The sequence below is a fragment of the Pseudophryne corroboree genome, chromosome 7, assembly GCF_028390025.1.
Source record: "Pseudophryne corroboree isolate aPseCor3 chromosome 7, aPseCor3.hap2, whole genome shotgun sequence".
Taxonomy (NCBI): Eukaryota; Metazoa; Chordata; class Amphibia; order Anura; family Myobatrachidae; genus Pseudophryne; species Pseudophryne corroboree.
This window is the reverse complement of record NC_086450.1, coordinates 58,963,671-58,986,836: the sequence shown is the minus strand read 5'-3', so window position 1 is coordinate 58,986,836 and position 23,166 is coordinate 58,963,671. Positions and strand designations below refer to the sequence as shown.

The 23,166-nt window shown below is 44.7% G+C and overlaps 1 protein-coding gene across 3 annotated transcripts in view; it reads right to left on the bottom strand.

Moving 5' to 3' along the window:
* UBE2F (ubiquitin conjugating enzyme E2 F (putative)) overlaps nucleotides 1-23,166 on the bottom strand; it is a 490,291-nt gene that overhangs the window by 167,806 nt on the left and 299,319 nt on the right. For all 3 annotated transcript variants that reach the window (XM_063933173.1, XM_063933174.1, XM_063933172.1), the window contains exon 7: nucleotides 12,192-12,249. In XM_063933173.1, the coding sequence (XP_063789243.1) occupies nucleotides 12,192-12,249 (58 nt within the window). The remainder of the gene's footprint in view (nucleotides 1-12,191; nucleotides 12,250-23,166) is intronic.

Here is a 23,166-nt window from a genome sequence, read left to right as displayed (position 1 = left end):
AACATAAGCTTTGATAGCGACCTGCTGCTAAGCACTTGGTTAAATGAGGAAGTAGTCAGAGAGAGAAGTAAAAATAAGAATTTACTTACCGATAATTCTATTTCTCGTAGTCCGTAGTGGATGCTTGGGACTCCGTCAGGACCACGGGGATTAGCGGCTCCGCAGGAGACAGGGCACAAAAGTAAAAGCTTTAGGACTAGGTGGTGTGCACTGGCTCCTCCCCCTATGACCCTCCTCCAAGCCTCAGTTAGGATACTGTGCCCGGACGAGCGTACACAATAAGGAAAGATTTTGAATCCCGGGTAAGACTCATACCAGCCACACCAATCACACCGTACAACTTGTGATCTGAACCCAGTTAACAGCATGATAACAGAGGAGCCTCTGAAAAGATGGCTCACAACAATAATAACCCGATTTTTGTAACAATAACTATGTACAAGTATTGCAGACAATCCGCACTTGGTATGGGCGCCCAGCATCCACTACGGACTACGAGAAATAGAATTATCGGTAAGTAAATTCTTATTTTCTCTGACGTCCTAAGTGGATGCTGGGGACTCCGTCAGGACCATGGGGATTATACCAAAGCTCCCAAACGGGCGGGAGAGTGCGGATGACTCTGCAGCACCGAATGAGAGAACTCCAGGTCCTCCTCAGCCAGGGTATCAAATTTGTAGAATTTTGCAAACGTGTTTGCCCCTGACCAAGTAGCAGCTCGGCAAAGTTGTAAAGCCGAGACCCCTCGGGCAGCCGCCCAAGATGAGCCCACCTTCCTTGTGGAATGGGCATTTACAGATTTTGGCTGTGGCAGGCCTGCCACAGAATGTGCAAGCTGAATTGTACTACAAATCCAACGAGCAATCGTCTGCTTAGAAGCAGGAGCACCCAGCTTGTTGGGTGCATACAGGATAAACAGCGAGTCAGTTTTCCTGACTCCAGCCATCCTGGAAATATATATTTTCAGGGCCCTGACAACGTCTAGCAACTTGGAGTCCTCCAAGTCCCTAGTAGCCGCAGGCACCACAATAGGTTGGTTCAGGTGAAACGCTGGCACCACCTTAGGGAGAAACTGGGGACGAGTCCGCAGTTCTGCCCTGTCCGAATGGAAAATCAGATATGGGCTTTTGTGAGACAAAGCCGCCAATTCTGACACTCGCCTGGCTGAGATATTTCAAATCCACAGATTTGAGCGGTTCAAACCAATGTGATTTGAGGAATCCCAGAACTACGTTGAGATCCCACGGTGCCACTGGAGGCACAAAAGGGGGTTGTATATGCAGTACTCCCTTGACGAATGTCTGGACTTCAGGAACTGAAGCCAATTCTTTCTGGAAGAAAATCGACAGGGCCGAAATTTGAACCTTAATGGACCCCAATTTGAGGCCCATAGACACTCCTGTTTGCAGGAAATGCAGGAATCGACCGAGTTGAAATTCCTCCGTGGGGGCCTTCCTGGCCTCACACCACGCAACATATTTTCGCCAAATGCGGTGATAATGTTGTGCGGTCACCTCCTTCCTGGCTTTGACCAGGGTAGGTATGACCTCTTCCGGAATGCCTTTTTCCCTTAGGATCCGGCGTTCAACCGCCATGCCGTCAAACGCAGCCGCGGTAAGTCTTGGAACAGACAGGGTCCTTGCTGAAGCAAGTCCCTTCTTAACGGCAGAGGCCATGGGTCCTCTGTGAGCATCTCTTGAAGTTCCGGGTACCAAGTCCTCCTTGGCCAATCCGGAGCCACGAGTATAGTTCTTACTCCTCTCCGTCTTATAATTCTCAGTACCTTGGGTATGAGAGGAAGAGGAGGGAACACATACACTGACTGGTACACCCACGGTGTTACCAGAGCGTCCACAGCTATTGCCTGAGGGTCCCTTGACCTGGCGCAATACCTGTCCAGTTTTTTGTTGAGGCGGGACGCCATCATGTCCACCTTTGGTTTTTCCCAACGGTTCACAATCATGTGGAAGACTTCCGTGTGAAGTCCCCACTCTCCCGGGTGGAGGTCGTGCCTGCTGAGGAAGTCTGCTTCCCAGTTGTCCACTCCCGGAATGAACACTGCTGACAGTGCTATCACATGATTTTCCGCCCAGCGAAGAATCCTTGCAGCTTCTGCCATTGCCCTCCTGCTTCTTGTGCCGCCCTGTCTGTTTACGTGGGCGACTGCCGTGATGTTGTCCGACTGGATCAGCACCGGCTGTCCTTGAAGCAGAGGTCTTGCTAGGCATAGAGCATTGTAAATTGCCCTTAGCTCCAGTATATTTATGTGGAGAGAAGTCTCTAGACTTGACCACGTTCCCTGGAAATTTCTTCCCTGTGTGACTGCTCCCCAGCCTCTCAGGCTGGCATCCGTGGTCACCAGGATCCAATCCTGAATGCCGAATCTGCGGCCCTCTAGTAGATGAGCACTCTGCAGCCACCACAGAAGAGACACCCTTGTCCTCTGAGACAGGGTTATCCGCTGATGCATCTGAAGATGCGATCCGGACCATTTGTCCAGCAGATCCCACTGAAAAGTTCTTGCGTGAAATCTGCCGAATGGAATCGCTTCGTAAGAAGCCACCATTTTTCCCAGGACCCTTGTGCAATGATGCACTGACACTTTTCCTGGTTTTAGGAGGTTCCTGACTAGCTCGGATAACTCCCTGGCTTTCTACTCCGGGAGAAACACCTTTTTCTGGACTGTGTCCAGAATCATCCCTAGGAACAGCAGACGTGTCGTCGGGATCAGCTGCGATTTTGGAATATTTAGAATCCACCCGTGCTGTTGTAGCAGTACCCGAGATAGTGCTACTCCGACTTCCAACTGTTCCCTGGACTTTGCCCTTATCAGGAGATCGTCCAAGTAAGGGATAATTAAGACGCCTTTTCTTCGAAGAAGAATCATCATTTCGGCCATTACCTTGGTAAAGACCCGGGGTGCCGTGGACAATCCAAACGGCAGCGTCTGAAACTGATAATGACAGTTCTGTACTACGAACCTGAGGTACCCTTGGTGAGAAGGGCAAATTGGGACATGAAGGTAAGCATCCTTGATGTCCAGGGACACCATATAGTCCCCTTCTTCCAGGTTCGCTATCACTGCTCTAAATGACTCCATCTTGAATTTGAACCTTTGTATGTAAGTGTTCAAAGATTTCAGATTTAGAATAGGTCTCACCGAGCCGTCTGGCTTCGGTACCACAAATAGTGTGGAATAATACCCCTTTCCCTGTTGTAGGAGGGGTACTTTGATTATCACCTGCTGGGAATACAGCTTGTGAATTGCTTCCAATACTGCCTCCCTGTCGGAGGGAGACGTTGGTAAAGCAGACTTCAGGAACCTGCGAGGGGGAGACGTCTCGAATTCCAATCTGTACCCCTGGGATACTACCTGTAGGATCCAGGGGTCCACTTGCGAGTGAGCCCACTGCGCGCTGAAACTCTTGAGACGACCCCCCACCGCACCTGAGTCCGCTTGTAAGGCCCCAGCGTCATGCTGAGGACTTGGCAGAAGCGGTGGAGGGCTTCTGTTCCTGGGAAGAGGCTGTCTGCTGCAGTCTTTTTCCCTTTCCTCTACCCCGGGGCAGATATGACTGGCCTTTTGCCCGCTTGCCCTTATGGGGACGAAAGGACTGAGGCTGAAAAGACGGTGTCTTTTTCTGCTGAGAGGTGAGTTGGGGTAAAAAGGTGGATTTTCCAGCTGTTGCCGTGGCCACCAGGTCCGAAAGACCGACCCCAAATAACTCCTCCCCTTTATACGGCAATACTTCCATATGCCGTTTGGAATCTGCATCACCTGACCACTGTCGTGTCCATAAACATCTTCTGGCAGAAATGGACATCGCACTTACTCTTGATGCCAGGGTGCAAATATCCCTCTGTGCATCACGCATATATAGAAACGCATCTTTTAAACGCTCTATAGTCAATAAAATACTGTCCCTGTCCAGGGTATCAATATTTTCAGTCAGGGACTCCGACTACGCCACCCCAGCGCTGCACATCCAGGCTGAGGCAATCGCTGGTCGCAGTATAACAACAGTATGTGTGTATATACTTTTTAGGACAATTTCCAGCTTCCTATCAACTGGCTCCTTGAGGGCGGCCGTATCAGGAGACGGTAACGCCACTTGTTTTGATAAGCGTGTGAGTGCCTTATCCACCCTAGGGGGTGTTTCCCAACGCGCCCTAACTTCTGGCGGGAAAGGGTATAATGCCAATAATTTCTTAGATATCAGCAATTTTTTATCGGGGGAGACCCACGCATCATCACACACTTCATTTAATTCTTCTGATTCAGGAAAAACTACGGGTAGTTTTTTCACACCCCACATAATACCCTTTTTTGTGGTACTTGTAGTATCAGAAATATGCAAAGCCTCCTTCATTGCCGTGATCATGTAACGTGTGGCCCTACTGGAAAATACGTTTGTTTCTTCACCGTCGACACTGGAGTCAGTGTCCGTGTCTGTGTCGACCGACTGAGGTAATGGGCGCTTTAGAGCCCCTGACGGTGTTTGAGACGCCTGGACAGGCACTAACTGACTTGCCGGCTGTCTCATGTCGTCAACAGTTTTTTGTAAAGTGCTGACACTATCACGTAATTCCTTAAATAAGACCATCCAGTCAGGTGTCGACTCCCTAGGGGGTGACATCACTAATACAGGCAATTGCTCCGCCTCCACACCATTTTCCTCCTCATACATGTCGACACACGCGTACCGACACACAGCACACACACAGGGAATGCTCTGATAGAGGACAGGACCCCACTAGCCCTTTGGGGAGACAGAGGGAGAGTTTGCCAGCACACACCAGAGCGCTATATATGTATAGGGACAACCTTATAAATAAGTGTTTCTCCCTTATAGCTGCTATATATGTTTTTATATGCCAAATTAGTGCCCCCCCCTCTCTTTTTTACCCTGTTTCTGTAGTGCAGGACTGCAGGGGAGTCAGGGAGACGTCCTTCCAGCGGAGCTGTGAGGGAAAATGGCGCTTGTGTGCTGAGGAGATAGGCTCCGCCCCCTTCACGGCGGCCTTTCTCCCGCTTTTTATGAGGTAAAATGGCAGGGGTTAAATACATCCATATAGCCCAGGAGCTATATGTGATGTATTTTTTACCATAAATAGTGTTTTCATTGCGTCTCAGGGCGCCCCCCCCCCAGCGTCCTGCACCCTCAGTGACCGGAGTGTGAAGTGTGCTGAGAGCAATGGCGCACAGCTGCAGTGCTGTGCGCTACCTTTCTTGAAGACAAGATGCCTTCTGCCGCCGATTTCTGGACCTCTTCACTCTTCTGGCTCTGTAAGGGGGCCGGCGGCGCGGCTCCGGGACCCATCCATGGCTGGGCCTGTGATCGTCCCTCTGGAGCTAATGTCCAGTAGCCAAGAAGCCCAATCCACTCTGCACGCAGGTGAGTTCGCTTCTTCTCCCCTTAGTCCCTCGATGCAGTGAGCCTGTTGCCAGCAGGACTCACTGAAAATAAAAAAACCTAAGTCTATACTTTTATTCTAAGCAGCTCAGGAGAGCTACCTAGATTGCACCCTTCTCGGCCGGGCACAAAAACCTAACTGAGGCTTGGAGGAGGGTCATAGGGGGAGGAGCCAGTGCACACCACCTAGTCCTAAAGCTTTTACTTTTGTGCCCTGTCTCCTGCGGAGCCGCTAATCCCCATGGTCCTGACGGAGTCCCAAGCATCCACTTAGGACGTCAGAGAAATTAAGATAAATAAATCTCCTGGGCCAGATGGACTTCACCTCAGGGTTCTTATGGAACTTAACTCAGAGCTATCGAGGCCCTTATATTTGATTTTTAGTCAGTCAATTACATCAGGAATGATAATGAAGGACTGGCATATAGCAGAGGTAGTCCCAGTATTTAAAAAGGGAATTAAAACTCATCCCGGTAACTATAGACCGGTAAGTTTAACATCTATAGTGGAGAAATACTGGAAGGTATAATAAGGGATAACATACAGGAGTACTTGGATACCTCCAAGGTTATTAATAGATAGATAGAAAGATAGAATGTGACGGCAGATAAGAACCACTTGGCCCATCTAGTCTGCCCTTTAAAGGAATCAGCATGGTTTTGTGAAGCACAGGTCATGTTAAACTAACTTAATAAGCTTCTACGAGAAAGTGAGTGATAATATTGATCGGGGTAAAGTAGTGGATGTGGTCTTTCTGGACTTTGCTAAGGCCTCAGACAAGGTCTCACATAAGAGACTAATTTTCAAATTAAAAGAGCTTGGGGTAGGAAACACTATTTGTACTTGGGTGAGTAATTGGCTGTACAACAGGGAACAGTGAGTGGTGATTAATGGGATGTTCTCTGAATGGGCCTCGGTGCTTAGTGAAATACCGAGTAATTAATTCAGACAAGGATGTTGAGTCTCTACTAAATGACTTATCTAGACTGGAGGTCTGTGAAGACAAATGGAGAATGAGGTTCAATATAGAAAAATGTAGTTATGCACTTTGGGACTAAGAACAATCAGGCAGCATATAAACTAAATGGGGAAAATGTAGGGATAACGGAAGTTAAAAAGATTTGGATGTGCTCATCGATAATAGACTTATGGTGTGTACACACGGTGAGATTTTTTCTTACGATTTTGACTATATAGTCAAAATCGTAAGAAAAGTTAGTGCAGATCGCAAGGTGAAAGTCACCTTACGATCCCGATTCGATACCAATGCGTGGTCGGCATCGCAAGAATAGATAGCCTGTGCAGGCAAGTCAATTTTGACTATCTCTATAGAAGAGATAGTCAAAACTGACACTTAGCCAAAATCGCACATAGTCACTATCGCAGGCACACTCATTATGTGCTTGCGATACTGACTATAATGTACATTAGCAATGTAAGCTCTCACGAGCAGGGCCCTCTTCCCTCATGTGCTTATCCTTTTCTTACTTTAATAATCCTCAACTGCCCAAATCCTGCAGTTTTGTGGCCACCTTGGAACTTATCTCTGTCGTTTACTAGTGTAGTTATGCTTAGTTACCCTGTACTTGTCCTATATTATTGTCTTCAACTGTAAGTCACTGTTTTCCTGTTTTGATTATGTGCATATGTACTCTGTAATTGGGCGCTGCGGAACCCTTGTGGCGACATATAAATAAAGAATAATAATAATAATAATAATAATAATAATATGTGCCGACCTGGCCCCTGTCGCATAGTGAGAATCGGACATAGCCTGAATCTCACCGTGTGTATGGGCCATTAGTAGCTGTACACAATGTCAAAATGCAGCAACAAAAGCAAATAAGGTGTTAGCATGCATAAAACGGGGGAATGGAGACAAGGGATGAGAGTGTAACCCTGCCACTGTATAAAGCATTGGTGCGGCCACACCTGGAATACTGTGTACAGTTCTGGGCACCACACTATAAAAAGGATATCTTGGAACTCTAAAGGGTTCAGAGGCGAGCCACCAAACTGGTTAGGGGTTAGAGGCACTGGATTATGAGGAAAAACTTACAAGGTTAGATATGTGTACACTGGAAAAGAGGCGGCTGAGAGGGGACATTATTAATATTTATAAATACATAAAGGGACAATACAAGGATTTATCAGACAATCTGTTTATAAAAAAAAGCTACACAGGACACCCCGAGGTTATAAGAAAAAAAATGTCATACACAACGGAGGAAAGGGTTCTTCACAGTAAGAGCAGTAAGGATTTGGAATTCTCTGCCAGAGAAGGTAGTAATGATGGATTCAATCAATAAGTTTAAAAATGGATTAGATAAATTCCTAACTGATAGAAATATTCAAGGATACAGCATTTAAATGAAATTATTTTATAATACAGGTTGAACTCAATGGACTTTTTGTCTCTTTTCAACCTTATCAACTATGTTACTATGATGTCACAGACACTCAGGCCTATGTTACAGCATTGCAATACAGTACCTACTGTTGCAACAAAGGTTTTAATAGAAATAAACAGATTTGCCTTTGTAAGGAGTAAACCGTACCCCTACAAATAAGAAAGCCAAGGACTATACAGACTACTTTATTCCATTTCTTGATTAAACATAGCCAGGTTGAAAATCATGAAAATATGTCATTTTTGGTTGGATTTTTATATAAATGCACAGAACTTAATAATATATTTAACCATATAGAAAAAAAAGTCCCCATTTGTCCCACCAAATATGAAAATCGCAGGTTTATGCTATAATATGGCAGGGTAGAGGACGGCACGCTCCTATAGTAAAGTACTTTGCACAGGACACTTTTACAGTCATCGATAATGTACATCATGCAACTACAGTATCGCTCATCGTTGTATGGTAAATTAAGGACAGCTACAAGACAGCTGCTCTGATACAATCTAGATCAGAGATTTTCAACCTTTTACAACTCGCGGCACACTGAAGAAGATTTAAATATTGCCAAGGCACACTCAAATATAACGGTGATGCATGGTGTAGTTTCGTGTCCTAAGATGTCATGTCGCAGATTCTCCATAGGTAACGCCTGAGCCACATCTGAGAAAGCCAGAAGAGCCCAACACTGACCGGGCCCAAAATTAGAACTGGCTCTGCAACCACCAAACACACCAGTATTGATCATTCCAGGGCCTCAGTAGCGGCAAAACACTGACGGGCCTGGCTGTGCTTCTATGGCGGCACACCTGGAGACTGCTCAGGGCACACTAGTGTGCCACGGCACTGTGGTTGAAAAACACTGATCTAGATAATGAACTTACGGCCATGCTTCAGACACTCAGGTGACTAGACCAGTGGTTCTCAAACCCAGACCCTGGGACACACAAATGTTTTCCATATACAGTATCCTGAAGCACAGGTGCATTCATTACTGACTGACACATTTTAAGAGATCCACAGGTGGTTCTAATAATTTAACTTGAGATTCTGTCAGAAGACCAGGAAAACATGTACTGTTAGTGTATACTGAAGACTGAATCTGAGACGCACAAGACTAGATAACACTAATGAATATTAAAAGACGTCTTATACACACAGGAAGAACCCAAATTGAATACACCCATCTCTTGCGTCCTGTTCGAGCGTGTGGCTGACCGACACCTGCACACTTTGATTTTCAGGTGGCTACAATATTTCACTTTTTAACTGCATCGTTATCGCAGAGAATAAAATTTAATGCTAAACGAGCGTTAACATAACAATGTAAAAACAAAAACACATTTCTAAAATCTAATGCTTATACGGACACCAAATATATGTACGTATGTAGACGCTTGTCCCTAATGACATTTGTATGTAAATTATTTCTTTATAAGTGTTTATACTTTAAAACTTTTGCTGTTAAGAAGTCAATAGTAACACACGGTGAGATAAATCTGTAAGATTTTGACTATACAGTCAAAATCTTATGAAAAGTTAGTGCATATCTCAAGGTGTTAGGGTGTGTACACACGGTGAGATATTTTCTTTCGATTTTGACTATATAGTCAAAATCACAAGAAAAGTTAGTGCAGATCGCAAGGTGAAAGTCCCGATGCGCGGTCCCGCCAGGTCGGCATCGCAAGAAAAGATAGACTGTGCAGGCAAGTCAATCCTTGCTAGATCGGTGTACTATCTAGTTCATCTCACATGTCAATGACATCTCACATAAGCCAAAATCTCACATAAGCCAAAATCGTAAGCACACATAGTCCATGTATCAAGAAAAGTTAGTCAAAATCTGTGCTATCTGGGCTCTGGGGAGTTCAGGGGAAATTGCAAGTGAAAATCGGGCATAGCAAAGATCTCACCGTGTGTACACACCCTAAGGGTGTGTACACACGGTGAGATCCCTGCTATGTTTGACTATGCGATTTCCCTTGAACTCCCCCAGAGCCCAGATAGCACAGATTGTACAGATTATGACTATCTGTGCTTGAGATTTTGTCTATGTACGATTTTGACGTGCCAATTTTGACTATACTTTGTACTAGATTGTACACTAGCTTGCGATACAGATTCGATCCCGATGCGCGCTCCCGTGGTGTCAGTATCGTAAGGCCAGATAGACTGTGCAGGCAAGCCAATCTTGACTATCTAGTGTACAATCTAGTACAAAGTATAGTGAAAATTGGCACTTAGTCAAAATCGTACATAGTCAAAATCGTACATAGACAAAATCTCAAGCAAAGATAGTCAAAATCTGTACTATCTGTGCTATCTGGGCTCTGGGAGGAGTTCAAGGGAAATCGCATAAACAAAATCGGGCATAGCAAGGATCTCACTGTGTGTATGTACCTTATGGTGCCCATACACTTGTGCGATGCCCCGCGACACGATGAAATCGCACCTGAACTGCCAAAGTGATTACCATGCGAAATCGCATGGAAATCACATGATGGGCGCATCACCGCCGAGTGGGAGCGGCCTCCATCCGCTCCCGGTGGGTGCCCATCGCACATCGCAGTGCGATATATAGCATGTGTTTTTAAAAACACATGCGATCGATAAATATTAAGTGCAGCACATACTATCTTGAGACGTGAGATTCAACCGGCGTGCCAGCGCATCGCGTCGAAAGGTACCTAAAATGTGCACACAATCCTTCGATTTCTCTCACAGATGCGATCGAAATCGAAGGTTAGCACCGATTATCTCACAAGTGTATGGGCCCCATTAAGGTAATCACAGGGATCTGTCTCCACTAGGAAACCCTTGTGATGACCTCATAGTATGTAACGGGCTTTCAGGTGTCTCCTGCACCAAAGTACAAGGCAATGTCATGCAAACTGCTGTTTCTGTGTCTGGAAGTAATCGTATATGTCAGAGGGTCCCATTTACGGTCTTCAAGACATGATAACGGACCAGGTTTTAAGTATATCCATGTTTGGCCACAGGTGACTAAAATAAATTCTAGCAGATGTGCCACGGAGTGCCACAGAGGTGTAAAGGAAAACGAGACTACGTTCCCTACCATAACATTACTGCGGATTACAGAATGTAGGCTTGTACAGTAGTTGAACATAATTGCACACATTAATTTAATGGTACTGTACCATTCAATTCTCACATATCGTTTTATACCCAATTCTACGGAAAATAACAGATTCAGATGGAAAAAAACAAAGACAAAAAAAAAAACATTCAAAATCTTAAACTTTATCAGTTTTGCAAATACCATGAAAGCTATAGATTAAAACGTCAACTTAATTTATAGCGCAGACTGTGACAGGAGACCACGGGGAGGATTCCCAACAGTCAACCAAAATCCAATCTGATTGCTGGAAACCACAATGCGTTGCTTTTCCATTGAGGCAGATTAAACAAAACAGAAAATGATTTAGACCGTAAATGGACACATTTCACGGAGGACAGGCGTGTGAACATACTTTTAAAGATTACTTAACAAAGATATCCTGATATCCCAAGGGTATGGCAATAAAACAGGAGACTACTGTGACTAGCCCTTTATGTAGTGGCCAAGTGACGCAACTCGTTTCATTGAGCTATAAATATTGTACAAAACAAGAATGGAAAATTTAATTAACTATTCTTATAGGTTCCATGACTTGTTACGTTTATTATTATAAAAAGTAGCGGCACTGAGCGGGTTTCATTTGAATAAGAAACCTATACATGTATTTTGTTAGTAGAAATTGCGCAATACATGATGCCGTGTGCTGAAATCACATACAGATGTGTCCTCATGCATCATTGCTGCAGTGACGTAAAACACCCCTCTTGGCGGGCGTGCCAGGTCTTGTGAGATTCTGCTACAGTTGGGCGTTTTTTTTTTTTGCTGAAAATGTGCCTTACTCGCAACGCAATGTGACTAGGACGCACGTGGAGACTGTGCAGATTCATTTGATATTATATCTGTGTGCGACTGAGTGAATCTGTACATGAAGTGCTACAGTGTAGTATCCGCAGCATTTTTCCATTACTAATTCTGTTGTGCTCTGTAAACAGACTCAGTCACATGCAATATACAAGTGTCACACATCAGCACAGTCTCTTTGTGCGTCCTAGTCACATTGCGTTGCGACTAAGATGCATTTTTGGCAGAAAAAAAGACGCCTGATGATTGCACAGTCTCACGGGACCTGGCGGCACACTCACAGCAAGCATCTCGCGCTGCATGGCGTGTTGAGGCTAGATGTACGAGGACACATCTGTAGCAGTATGGCACTGGGAAGTGTTTATTAAGTCACAGATTTATTAAAGATGTACAATAACAATCTAATGTGTCATAGAAACTGCTTACCTTTAAGGTTCGAGTTGGGGCCCAGCCCGTCCCATCTATTGAGTGCTCTCTAAGTAAACTGTAAGAGACGGAGAATAAGAACATAAATAGGCTGCTACATGGTCACAGCAGTATGTACAAACATGGCCAGTCCTAGATTAAAGCGAAGGTCACATTAGGTCTAAGGTAGCAGATTTTAAGGGGCAACAAGATGTCCTCAAAGTTCCCACTGACAGGGCAGTATGGCTGGTGAAATGGTAAGCATTACTGCCTCACAGCACCGAGGTCACAGCCCTAACTGTGTGGAGTTTGTATATTCTCCCCGCGCTTGCATGGATTTCCTCCGGGTACTTCGGTTTCCTTCCACAATCCGTTACCGACAAAAATTAACCCTATCGTGTAGGTGTGTATAAATGGGCAGACTAGATGGGCCAAGTGGTTCTTATCTGCAGTCAAATTCTATGTTTCTATAACGATTTGTAACTCAACATCTCACACAGACATTTCATACCAGGGTATGCGACAATGATGTACAGATGTGTCTTCTGGTGGGAGTGAGCTGACAGATCCTGTGCAACTCCGTTAGTGGTGGGTGCTATCCGCAACACAACGCAACTAAGATGCACGGGGAGACTGTGCTGATTAATTTGATATGCAACACTTGTATACTGTATCTGTATGCAACTGATACTGTATATGAAGCACAACAGAACTTGGCATAGGAAAACCCCCCGCAGCAGTTGCACACAAATATGTAAGTATTGCATATCAAATTAATCAGCACAGTCTCCTGGTGTGTCCTAGTCGCACTGCGCTAAGATGTAATTTCAGCAAAAAAAAAAAAGACGCAAAAAAGAAGCCCGACTCTAGCAGAGTCTCACGGACCTGGCACGCCAAGAGTCTGATATGTCTGCAGCAAAGATGTATGAGGACACATCTGTAGCATGGTGATACAGGAGGCCAAAGGGGCACCTGGTCCCTCGGATACTGGACTCTTGTTACAATTACAAGGATAAACTTTCGCCGCTTACAGCATTTACCTATGAATAACTGACTCACTGAACATCCTGCCGCGCTTAAATGTTATGTTCTGCAAATATTGACTTGTTCCTCTCTGGAGACAGGAATGAGCACATAAAATATTAAATCAAACAAAAAGTGTAAAAAAGGCTATAAAAGCTAGTATTGAAAGGGATATATCAAGGGACAACGTCAACCAAAATGTAAATGAGAAAAAGTGGCACCTTAAATTCAGGCTATCGCTACGGCTTGTGTGCTCATGATACTTGTAAAGTCACTCCTGTTGGCTGTATGTTGTTGATGGACAGTTTGCTGCTGGTGTAACACATGGAAGCAGAGTTTTCTTAAAATATTCCATCTAAAATTGGCATCATTTTTGGTGGAATGAATTTACAAACAGTGGGAACACATGGGATTACACAACATAAACTCAACTACAGCAATATTACTGGTGGTCACACACAGGGTTGGACTAGCCCACCAGGGGCATAGGTGAAACCCCCCGATGGGCCCCGCTGTCTGAGAGCCCACCTTCTCCTCTAGGGCTCAGGTCCCAGACGGGTATGGGTCATAGGGTTGACCACACTTAGGTTGACAGTGTCTAGGTCAACCACTATTGGTTGACAGTCACTAAGTCGGCACCCAAAATAGGTCGACACAATCATTAGGTCGACATGAGATTTAAAAAATAAAATGGTGTCGTTTTCTTCATAGAGCAACCGGGAACCCCAATTAGTGGACCGTGTCCCCTTGCATGCTTTGGTAAAGGTGCCTCGCTGCGCTCGGCAAAGGTTACCGTTCCTAATTGTAGTCCACGTGGATCGTAAAGTATGAAAAAGTTAAAAAAATTGTGAAAAACTCATGTCGACCTAGGGACCATGTCAACCAATAGTGGTCAACCTAATGACCGTATACTTCCCAGACTGTGCACTTGAATTATACTGTACATTGTACATATGTTACATTATACCACGCATTAGCAGTATTTACAATATATACTTATCAAGGGGCCCAGATCATGCACTTTCTAATGGCTAGCCAAGCCTCTGCGGCAGCTGGCAACACCCCTAAACATGGACCGCTAAATGAAAGAAAATATTTGGTGAATACACCCTCGGAGGATCACATGAGCAACTTGTATCTAACTGAAGATTGTGCATTAGAACATATAATGTACCTGCTATTAAATAAGGATATTGCAAATCAGCTCTGAGAACTACAGATGTGTCCCCAAGCATCTAGCCTCAATACGCCACATAGCGTGAGATGCCTGGCGTGAGTGAGCTGACATGTCCCGTGCAACTGCGCCAGCGTTGGACATTTTTTTTTTACTAATAATGTATCATAGACGCAACGCAATGCGGCTAGAATTCACAAGGAGACTCTGTTGATTAATTTAATATATGACACTTGTATATTGTGTGTGACTGAGTCTGTATACAGAGCACAACGGAACTTGACATAAAAAAAGCTGCTGCTGCTACATCGTAGCACTTTGTATACAGGTTCAGAGACTCAGTCGGATACAGATATACAAGTGTCACATATCCAATTAATCAGCACAGTCTCCTCGTGTGTCTTAGTCGCACTGCTTTGAGACTAAGACGCATTTTCGGCAAAATAGACGGCCAACACTAGCAGTCTCACAGGACCTGCATGCTGAGAGTGGCTATTTGGCGTGACTGCAGCAATAATGTATAAAGACATTTCTGTATGATTAGTAAAATAAAAAAATGGCTGTATAGTGGGAGGTACTGTACATTATTCTCAATATATATATATATATATTTCTCTTGCTGGGTCCACAGGATAACATTGGGATATGCCGGAGCGACAGCGGAAAAGGCACCAATACGGTCACGAGCTTTCTGGCCTCCCAGGATGCATTGGTGCTTCACCATATAATCCTGCCCACTGACTCAGTCAAATCAGTTTTTTGTTTGGTGCGGCAGGAGCCGGACCATGGTCACAGGGCTGCTGTTAAATAAAGCAGCCTGAAGCTTTTATTATGTTATTTTTATAGTCTTACTATGTTTTTTCGAGTGACTTTTTTTAACAGCGTCTTAAACGCATACTAGAAAGAGTCGCTCCAACAACTCCCCACCGGGTCGCAACAACGCTTACCTTCGCGGTACAGTGCTGTCTCGATGGGCGTCTGTCGGATGTTCTAGCAGGTCCAGCAGACGTAACCAGGCTGTGGCCAGAGCATGGGGGGAAGGTAAGTCTATGGATTTCCTCTTACTAGAGGGGTCCGGACACAGCTACACTGCTTTTGGTGGAGACTACAAACAGTGTGTTGATGCGCCGAACACACTCTGGTGCGACAGCACTACGCTCTAGGGATCATAGGCGCCAGGACTATGTAGAGGCCGCGATCCTTAGAGTTTAAGTCAACAGGGGGATTCAGACGCTCTCCTGGCCGCCCCTCCTCCGAGTTCATGACCAGTTTCCGCGCGTCTCCCGTCCATGAACTGAATGACCTCACTTCCGTCTCAGACACTACCACGAGGGTACTCGGTCGCAGCTTAGACGCTGCGGTTGTGTACACTAGAGATCCGACTAGACCGAGTCGCAGGCCTTAGCGTCTGCATACACGTGGAAGTCACTGAGCGTCCGTGTCCGTCAGTGAGCGTCCGTGTCTTGCATCAGTTATCAGAACGGCAGTGTACACCAGTAGCGTCTGAATCCACTCAGCGTCTTGCGAGCGTATTTGTTTGGATATGGAAGTGTGGTGAGTCTCCCTGTATCCCGCTCTATGGAGGAAGGGTATACAGTACTAAAAATTCTCTCTACTTATTAGTATGAATTGTTAATTTTAGTACATATTGCATATGAGATCTGTATATTACTGTGGTTTCTGCATGTTATGTTTGAAAAGAACCAGTTAAAAACAGAAGTACAATTTTCCTACTTATGTATAAGTTGTTATGGGGGTTGTATTCTCATATGACAATGTTTAATGCCTTAACATGTGACTGACTGCTAGTATGTGTGCTGACTTTTCTATGTCGTCAGTCCTGTTCTGACCCTCAATTCATGTGCACGGTTGTGGTCAGATTGATCTCACTTCTATATATCCATATATAGGTGATTTTCAGTCACAAATTGTGTAGTCATTAACAGATTATTACCATGTCTGTGAGCAGCAAAAGTGACGAGGAGAATTTATCAAGCACTCCTACATCCCTAACATGCTTATCTTGTAAGACAGGGTTAATTGGTATGAACCAGTTGGTCACTTATGAGGGGTTGTGTGCGAACTGTTTTGCTTTTCAGCAAAGTAAAAAACAGGATTTGGTTCAACAACCACCATGGAATACGTTTGCAAAGACTTTGTCTTCAATAGCGTACAGGTTAACTCCGGCAGCACCACCTCAAGGGTTAGGTTACACTATTAACCCATACATGCAGCTCCCTTCCTATGGCTTTGTTCCAGTAGCCTCTACAAGTAACCAAGGGACAGGTAAGACTAAGACAGATGCGTCTATGTGGCAGACTACACAGGATGATACAACAGATGATGATACAGTATATTCAAATACTCCGTATGATGATCAGTCGCAGAGTTTTAGTTCAGAGGATGTAGCTGAACTTATTGATGCTATGAAGGCTGTTCTCGCTTTGGAAGAGCCAGCCAAAACAGTGTCAAAGTCTAAAGCACCTGTGTTTAAACGAACAAAGTCAGTTAAAACTGAATTCCCAGTGTCAGATGAGCTGACGGAGATGATGGAAGAATCTTGGGCGACGCCCAGTAAAAAGTATAAGATTCCGAAAAGATGGGATTCTTATTATCCATTTCCAGCTGCGGATTGTTCGAAAAGAGAAGTTCCTCCAAAAGTAGATGCACATGTACTGCGACTTGTGCATAAATCTGCTTTACCACTGTCATCTACCTCACTAAATGATGTCACAGACAGAAGGGTAGACAGCTTCTTGAAAAATATATTCTCTCTCGTAGGAGCAGTGGTAAGACCTGCTATGGCTTCGGCCTGGATAGCAAAGGCAATGGGCGAATGGATAGAGGAACTAGAGAATGGCCTCTCTTCTCCTAATAGGGAGCAAGAGTATCATTTAAGCCGTTTAAGACAATCTGCCCAATACTTGGTAGAAGCAGCAATTGATATGAGTACAGTTGCTTCTAAAGCTTCAGCCTTGACAATATCCACTCGTAGAGCAGTTTGGCTATGTACCTGGAAAGCAGATGCGGAATCCAAGAAAGAATTGGAAGCATTGCCTTTCATTGGTAATATATTGTTTGGAAAACAATTGTCCGTTATTCTAGAATTGGAGGCTGAATCAAAGAAGGTCAGATTTCTGCCTAGTTATAACCCTAAGTCTAAGTGTTCAAAGTTTCGCCCATTTCGATGGCAAAACAAAGCGAAAGCTAAAGAGGAGTCTAAGCAGCCCCAGTCCAATAGATCGGCCAGGGGTAGGAAGCAATGGGCTAGTAGAAAGCCAGCTTCCAAGCCTGAACAGAAACCATCAGCCTGAAGAGACGGGCCTCCGCCTGGAGGATTCCAGGGTTGGGGGCCGACTCCTTCATTTTGCACACATATGGCAACAGTCGACAACAGATGCTTTGGTGCAGTAGGTGGTATCTCAGGGGTATGGGTTCCCATTCAGGAGGCAGCCTCCTCAAAGATTTTTTTGCACCAGCTCATCTCGTATAGAGTCGAAGGCCAATGCCCTGCAAGAAGCAGTCCAAAAATTACTGCAGTCAGGTGTGATTGTCCCAGTACCTCCATCACAAAGGGGACAGGGGTTTTACTCCAATCTATTTCTGATCCAGAAGCCAAATGGGTCATTTCGAACAATTCTCAATCTGAAAATGTTAAACAAATACATTTGGATCCCAAGGTTCCATAATGTTGGCTATGGAACCGGGAGATTACATGGTATCTCTGGATGTACAGGATGCTTATCTACATGTGCCTATAAGCACGGTCTCATCAGTGCTACCTCAGGTTTGCCATCCTTCAGGAACATTTTCAGTTCCAAGCCTTGCCCTTTGGGCTAGCAACAGCACCCAGGGTGTTTACCAAGATTATGGCTATGGAACCGGGAGATTACATGGTATCTCTGGATGTACAGGATGCTTATCTACATGTGCCTATAAGCACGGTCTCATCAGTGCTACCTCAGGTTTGCCATCCTTCAGGAACATTTTCAGTTCCAAGCCTTGCCCTTTGGGCTAGCAACAGCACCCAGGGTGTTTACCAAGATTATGGTGGTTATGGCATCTTATCTCCGCAAGCAGGGGATAAGAATATTGCCATACCTCGACGACCTGTTAACCCTAGCACATTCGCAGGAGTTACTTGTGAGCCATCTTCAACAGACAATAGTTTGTTTACAGAGATACGAGTGGCTCATAAATTGGGAAAAGTCGTCTCTGAATCCGTCACAGCAAATGGTTCATTTGGGGGCCATATTGGATTCAGACCTACAGAGAGTTTTCTTACCAGAGAAAAAGATGGTCAAGGTGCAGGTCATGACTCAGGAAGCGTTGCAAACCCATACAATGTCAGTCCATGCAGCAATGCGACTGTTGGGTCTGATGGTATCAACCTTCGACATGGTGGAATATGCGCAATTCCACTCCAGACCTTTACTGCACCTTATTCTGACCAAATGGAACGGAAGTCATCAGACGATTTAAAAGCAGATGATAAAGTTTCCAGTAAACGTAAAAAGGTCTCTAGCGTGGTGGCTACAGACAGACCATTTAAACAAGGGGAGACCCTTTTGGATAAAAGAATGGCAAGTCCTGACAACAGACAATGCGACAGCAGTAGCGTACCTCAATCATCAAGGAGGAACTCACAGCAAAAGATTGATGGAGGAAGTAACTCCCATTCTAAGATGGGTAGAACTCCATCTCCCAGCATTGTCAGCAGTGTTTGCCCCAGGTGTACTAAACTGGGTAGCGGATTTTCTCAGTCGGCACTCCATTCAGGAAACCGAATGGGCATTACACCCAGAAGTGTTTCAGACAATAGTGAACAGATGGGGTCTACCAGAGATAGACCTCATGGCGTCTCGTCTAAACAACAAAGTTCCGAAGTACGGATCGAGAACAAAGGATCCCGGAGCGGTCCTTGTAGACGCACTGTCAGTAGAATGGAAATTTCATCTGGCGTATCTGTTCCCTCCAATATATCTGTTACCCAGAGTAGTGAGAAAAATAAAGCAAGCAAAGGGAGCAATAATTCTAATAGCTCCAGCTTGGTCAAGAAGGCTTTGGTACACAGATCGACTGAGAATGTCAGTGGAAGCACCGATACTGCTCCCTCAACGTCCAGATCTGCTAATGCAGGGTCCTTGTTGTTACAGTCATCTGGATCGTCTGTCTTTGACGGCGTGGCTGTTGAAACCTCTATCCTAGAAGCTAGAGGATTTTCAAAACAAGTAATCCAAACTATGCTTAGAGCAAGAAAGCCTTCTTCAGCTCGTGTGTATCATAGAATATGGCAAGCCTATATTCATTGGTGTACTGTAAAAAGTTTGAATCCAAGATCTTTTAAAGTATCAAGGATTTTGGATTTCCTTCAAGCAGGATTGGATAAAGGTTTGAAAGTAGCTGCCTTGAGAGTTCAAGTATCTGCGTTAACTGTATGGTTTCAGCGAAAGATTGCTGATTTACAGGATGTACGTACTTTCTTTCAGGGAGTTGTACATATTCAACCTCCATTTGTTCTTCCTGCAGCTCCCTGGGATTTGAATTTAGTTCTTAAATTCCTCCAGGGACCTCCGTTTGAACCGCTTAAGAGAGCAGATCTTAAATCAGAGGTCCTCAAACTCGGTCCTCGGGGACCCACACAATGCATGTTTTGCAGGTCTCCTCACAGAATCACAAGTGAAATAATTAGCTCCACCTGTGGACCTTTTAAAATGTGTCAGTGAGTAATTAATACACCTGTGCACCTGCTGGGTTACCTGCAAAACATGCACTGTGTGGGCCCCCGAGGACCGAGTTTGAGGACCTCTGCCTTAAATGGTTAACGGCTAAAGTACTTTTTCTACTGGCAATGGCGTCAGCCAGAAGAGTGTCAGATTTAGGAGCGTTATCGTGTAAGTCTCCTTTCCTACGTTTTTTTTCCAGACAGAGCAGTTCTCAGAACTAGATCTGGTTATCTTCCGAAGGTGGTTTCAAAGTTTCACCTTAATGAAGAGATTGTAGTCCCAGCTTTTCAGGTATCGGGACTTTCTGCGGGAGAAGCGTCGCTGGACGTAGTCCGAGCATTAAGAATCTACATAGATCGTACTAGTGCCATCAGAAAAACAGATTCTCTCTTCATCCTCTACGGATTTCATAGAAGAGGATGGCCTGCTAGTAAACAGACGCTGGCAAGATGGCTCCGAATGGTAATATCAGAAGCTTATTCTCATGCAGATCTCCCTACTCTGGCTAATGTCTCTGCTCAATCTACACGTAAGGTAGGTCCTTCATGGGAAGCACAACAGAGTGCTTCAGCAGAACAGATTTGTAAGGCAGCCACATGGTCTTCCATAAACATATTCATTAGACATTATGCCTTGGATACTTTTGCCTCTCATGACGCAGACTTCGGGCGAAAGGTCCTCCTGTGTAATCAGGAGCGTCCCCACCACTAAAACTGGCTTTGGGAATCCCAATGTTATCCTGTGGATAACCTGTGGACCCAGCAAGAGAAATAGACGTTATGGTAAGAACTTACCGTTGATCACGTAATTTCTCTTATGCCCACAGGTATCCACAGGGGTCCCACCCTGACGCACCTGATTTGAGGATCTTGACAATCACTAAACCTCTTCCCTCTTGTATGGAAGGGTGTGCATGTGTGTTCTTATCGCCTAAATAGGTTTCTACCTGATGCTCCTGCCTAATCGCTGTGGAAAGAACTGATTTGACTGAGTCAGTGGGCGGGATTATATGGAGAAGCCCCGATGCATCCTGGGAGGCCAGAAAGCTCGTGACCGTATTGGTGCCATTTCCGCTGTCGCTCCGGCATATCCCAATGTTATCCTGTGGATACCTGTGGACATAAGAGAAATTACGTTATCAACGGTAAGTTCTTACCATAACGTCTATAGAAAGGAAAGTGATGGAGTGCTGCGTCAGATGACCTGGCCTCCACAACCACACAACCTAAACCCAATTGAGAGACGGTTTGGGATGAGTTGGACCGCAGAGTGAAGGAAAAGTGGCCAACAAGTGCTCAGCACCTCTGGGAACGCCTTCAAAACTGTTGGAAAACCATTCCAGGAGACTAGGACTGTAGTATGTGTGTGTGTGTATATATATATATATATATATATATATATATATATATATTTATTTTAACTGTGGAAGAGCAGTACATTCATTCAAGCAACAATATGCTTATCATTTTATCTATTTTGATCATTTATGTTGTGGGAATCCGCTTTGATATACAGGGGTATATGCAATTGCGTTCGAATTGCCGCAAATGTAGAAAAACGGGGCATTTTCGACAAAAAAAACCTGTCGAATTGTATTCGACAATGCAATACAGTACTTTGACAAAAAAAACTGCTGTTTCAGATTCCATTTCATTCCGCCTCATTTTGCTGTCGTGATCTAATAAAACTTTTTAAAAACTTTTTTTTTTGTGTTTTTTTGATTGCTAATAGCATATCTATTTATATTATTAGGGATTATCTACTTGGTGTCTATTTATGGGCCACAAGTATTATTTAATAGATTTTTTTTAAATAATATTTTTATTTTTTTACTGACTAAAATAATATGAAGAGATCAGTGCATGTTTTTCAGTGGGAAGGGGTGGGAATGGGTTAAAATGTCTGAAAAAAAATGCGTGGGGTCCCCCCTCCTAAGCATAACCAGCCTCTGGCTCTTTGAGCCGGTCCTGGTTGTAAAAATACGGGGAAAAAAATGACAGGGGATCCCCCGTATTTTAGCAACCAGCACCGGGCTCTGCGCCTGGTCCTGGTGCCAAAAATATGGGGGACAAAACACGTAGGGGTCCCCCGTATTTTTCACACCAGCTCCACTAGAGAGAGATAATGCCACAGCCGGGGGACACTTTTATATAGGTCCCTGCGGCCCTGACATTATCTCTCTGACTAGTGGAGCCGGTGCTGGTGTGAAAAATACGGGGGACCCCTACGTGTTTTGTCCCCAGTACTTTTGGCACCTTAACCAGGCGCAGAGCCCGGTGCTGGTTGTTAAAATACAGGGGATCCCGTGTCATTCCCCCCCATAATACACATAATGAAGTACAAATATGTCATCAAACACTATAGCTGCAGTCGCACCAAACATCCTTCCTCGACGCGACAGGTCTAGTGAGTCTGTTAGTGCCGAGCATAATTTTTGCTCGAATTTGCATCTTAGTCAGCACTGATTAATTTCATATGTGACACTTGTATATCTGTGTGTGAAGTAGTGCTAGGATGCAGCGGCTGCAGCTTTTTCCGCACCAAGTTCTGTTGTGCTTCGTATACAGAGTCAGACTCAGTTGCACACGGCTATACAAGTGCTGCATGTCAGATTAATCAGTGCAGTCTCCTGAAGCAGTTTTTTTACATCGCATTATGACCAAGGGGTCTATTCAATTGGTGATGGATCCTCTCCGACTAAGAGGATCCGACACTGCACTATTCAATTTCTGGGCATTTCCGACAGGTTTAGCCCGTTTTCGACAGTGCCGATCTGACATTTTTATTCATTTTTTTAAAGTTGGATCGGCAATGTCGAAAACGGGTCAAAAACCTGTCGAAAATGCCCACAAATCCAACAAAACACATGGATCCGCGGCTAATCCGCCGAGCCACGTGTTTTCCGACAAATCGGAATTCACGACTTGTCGGAAAAAACGTCACTTGACTTGAATAGGTCGAATCCAGATTCGACCTATAAAAGTCGGAAACTGACGTTTTTCCAACTTGTCGGATCAACTGAATACTTCCCTAAGATGCACATTTCAGGCGCTACATTCCTCGATGAGGCTCA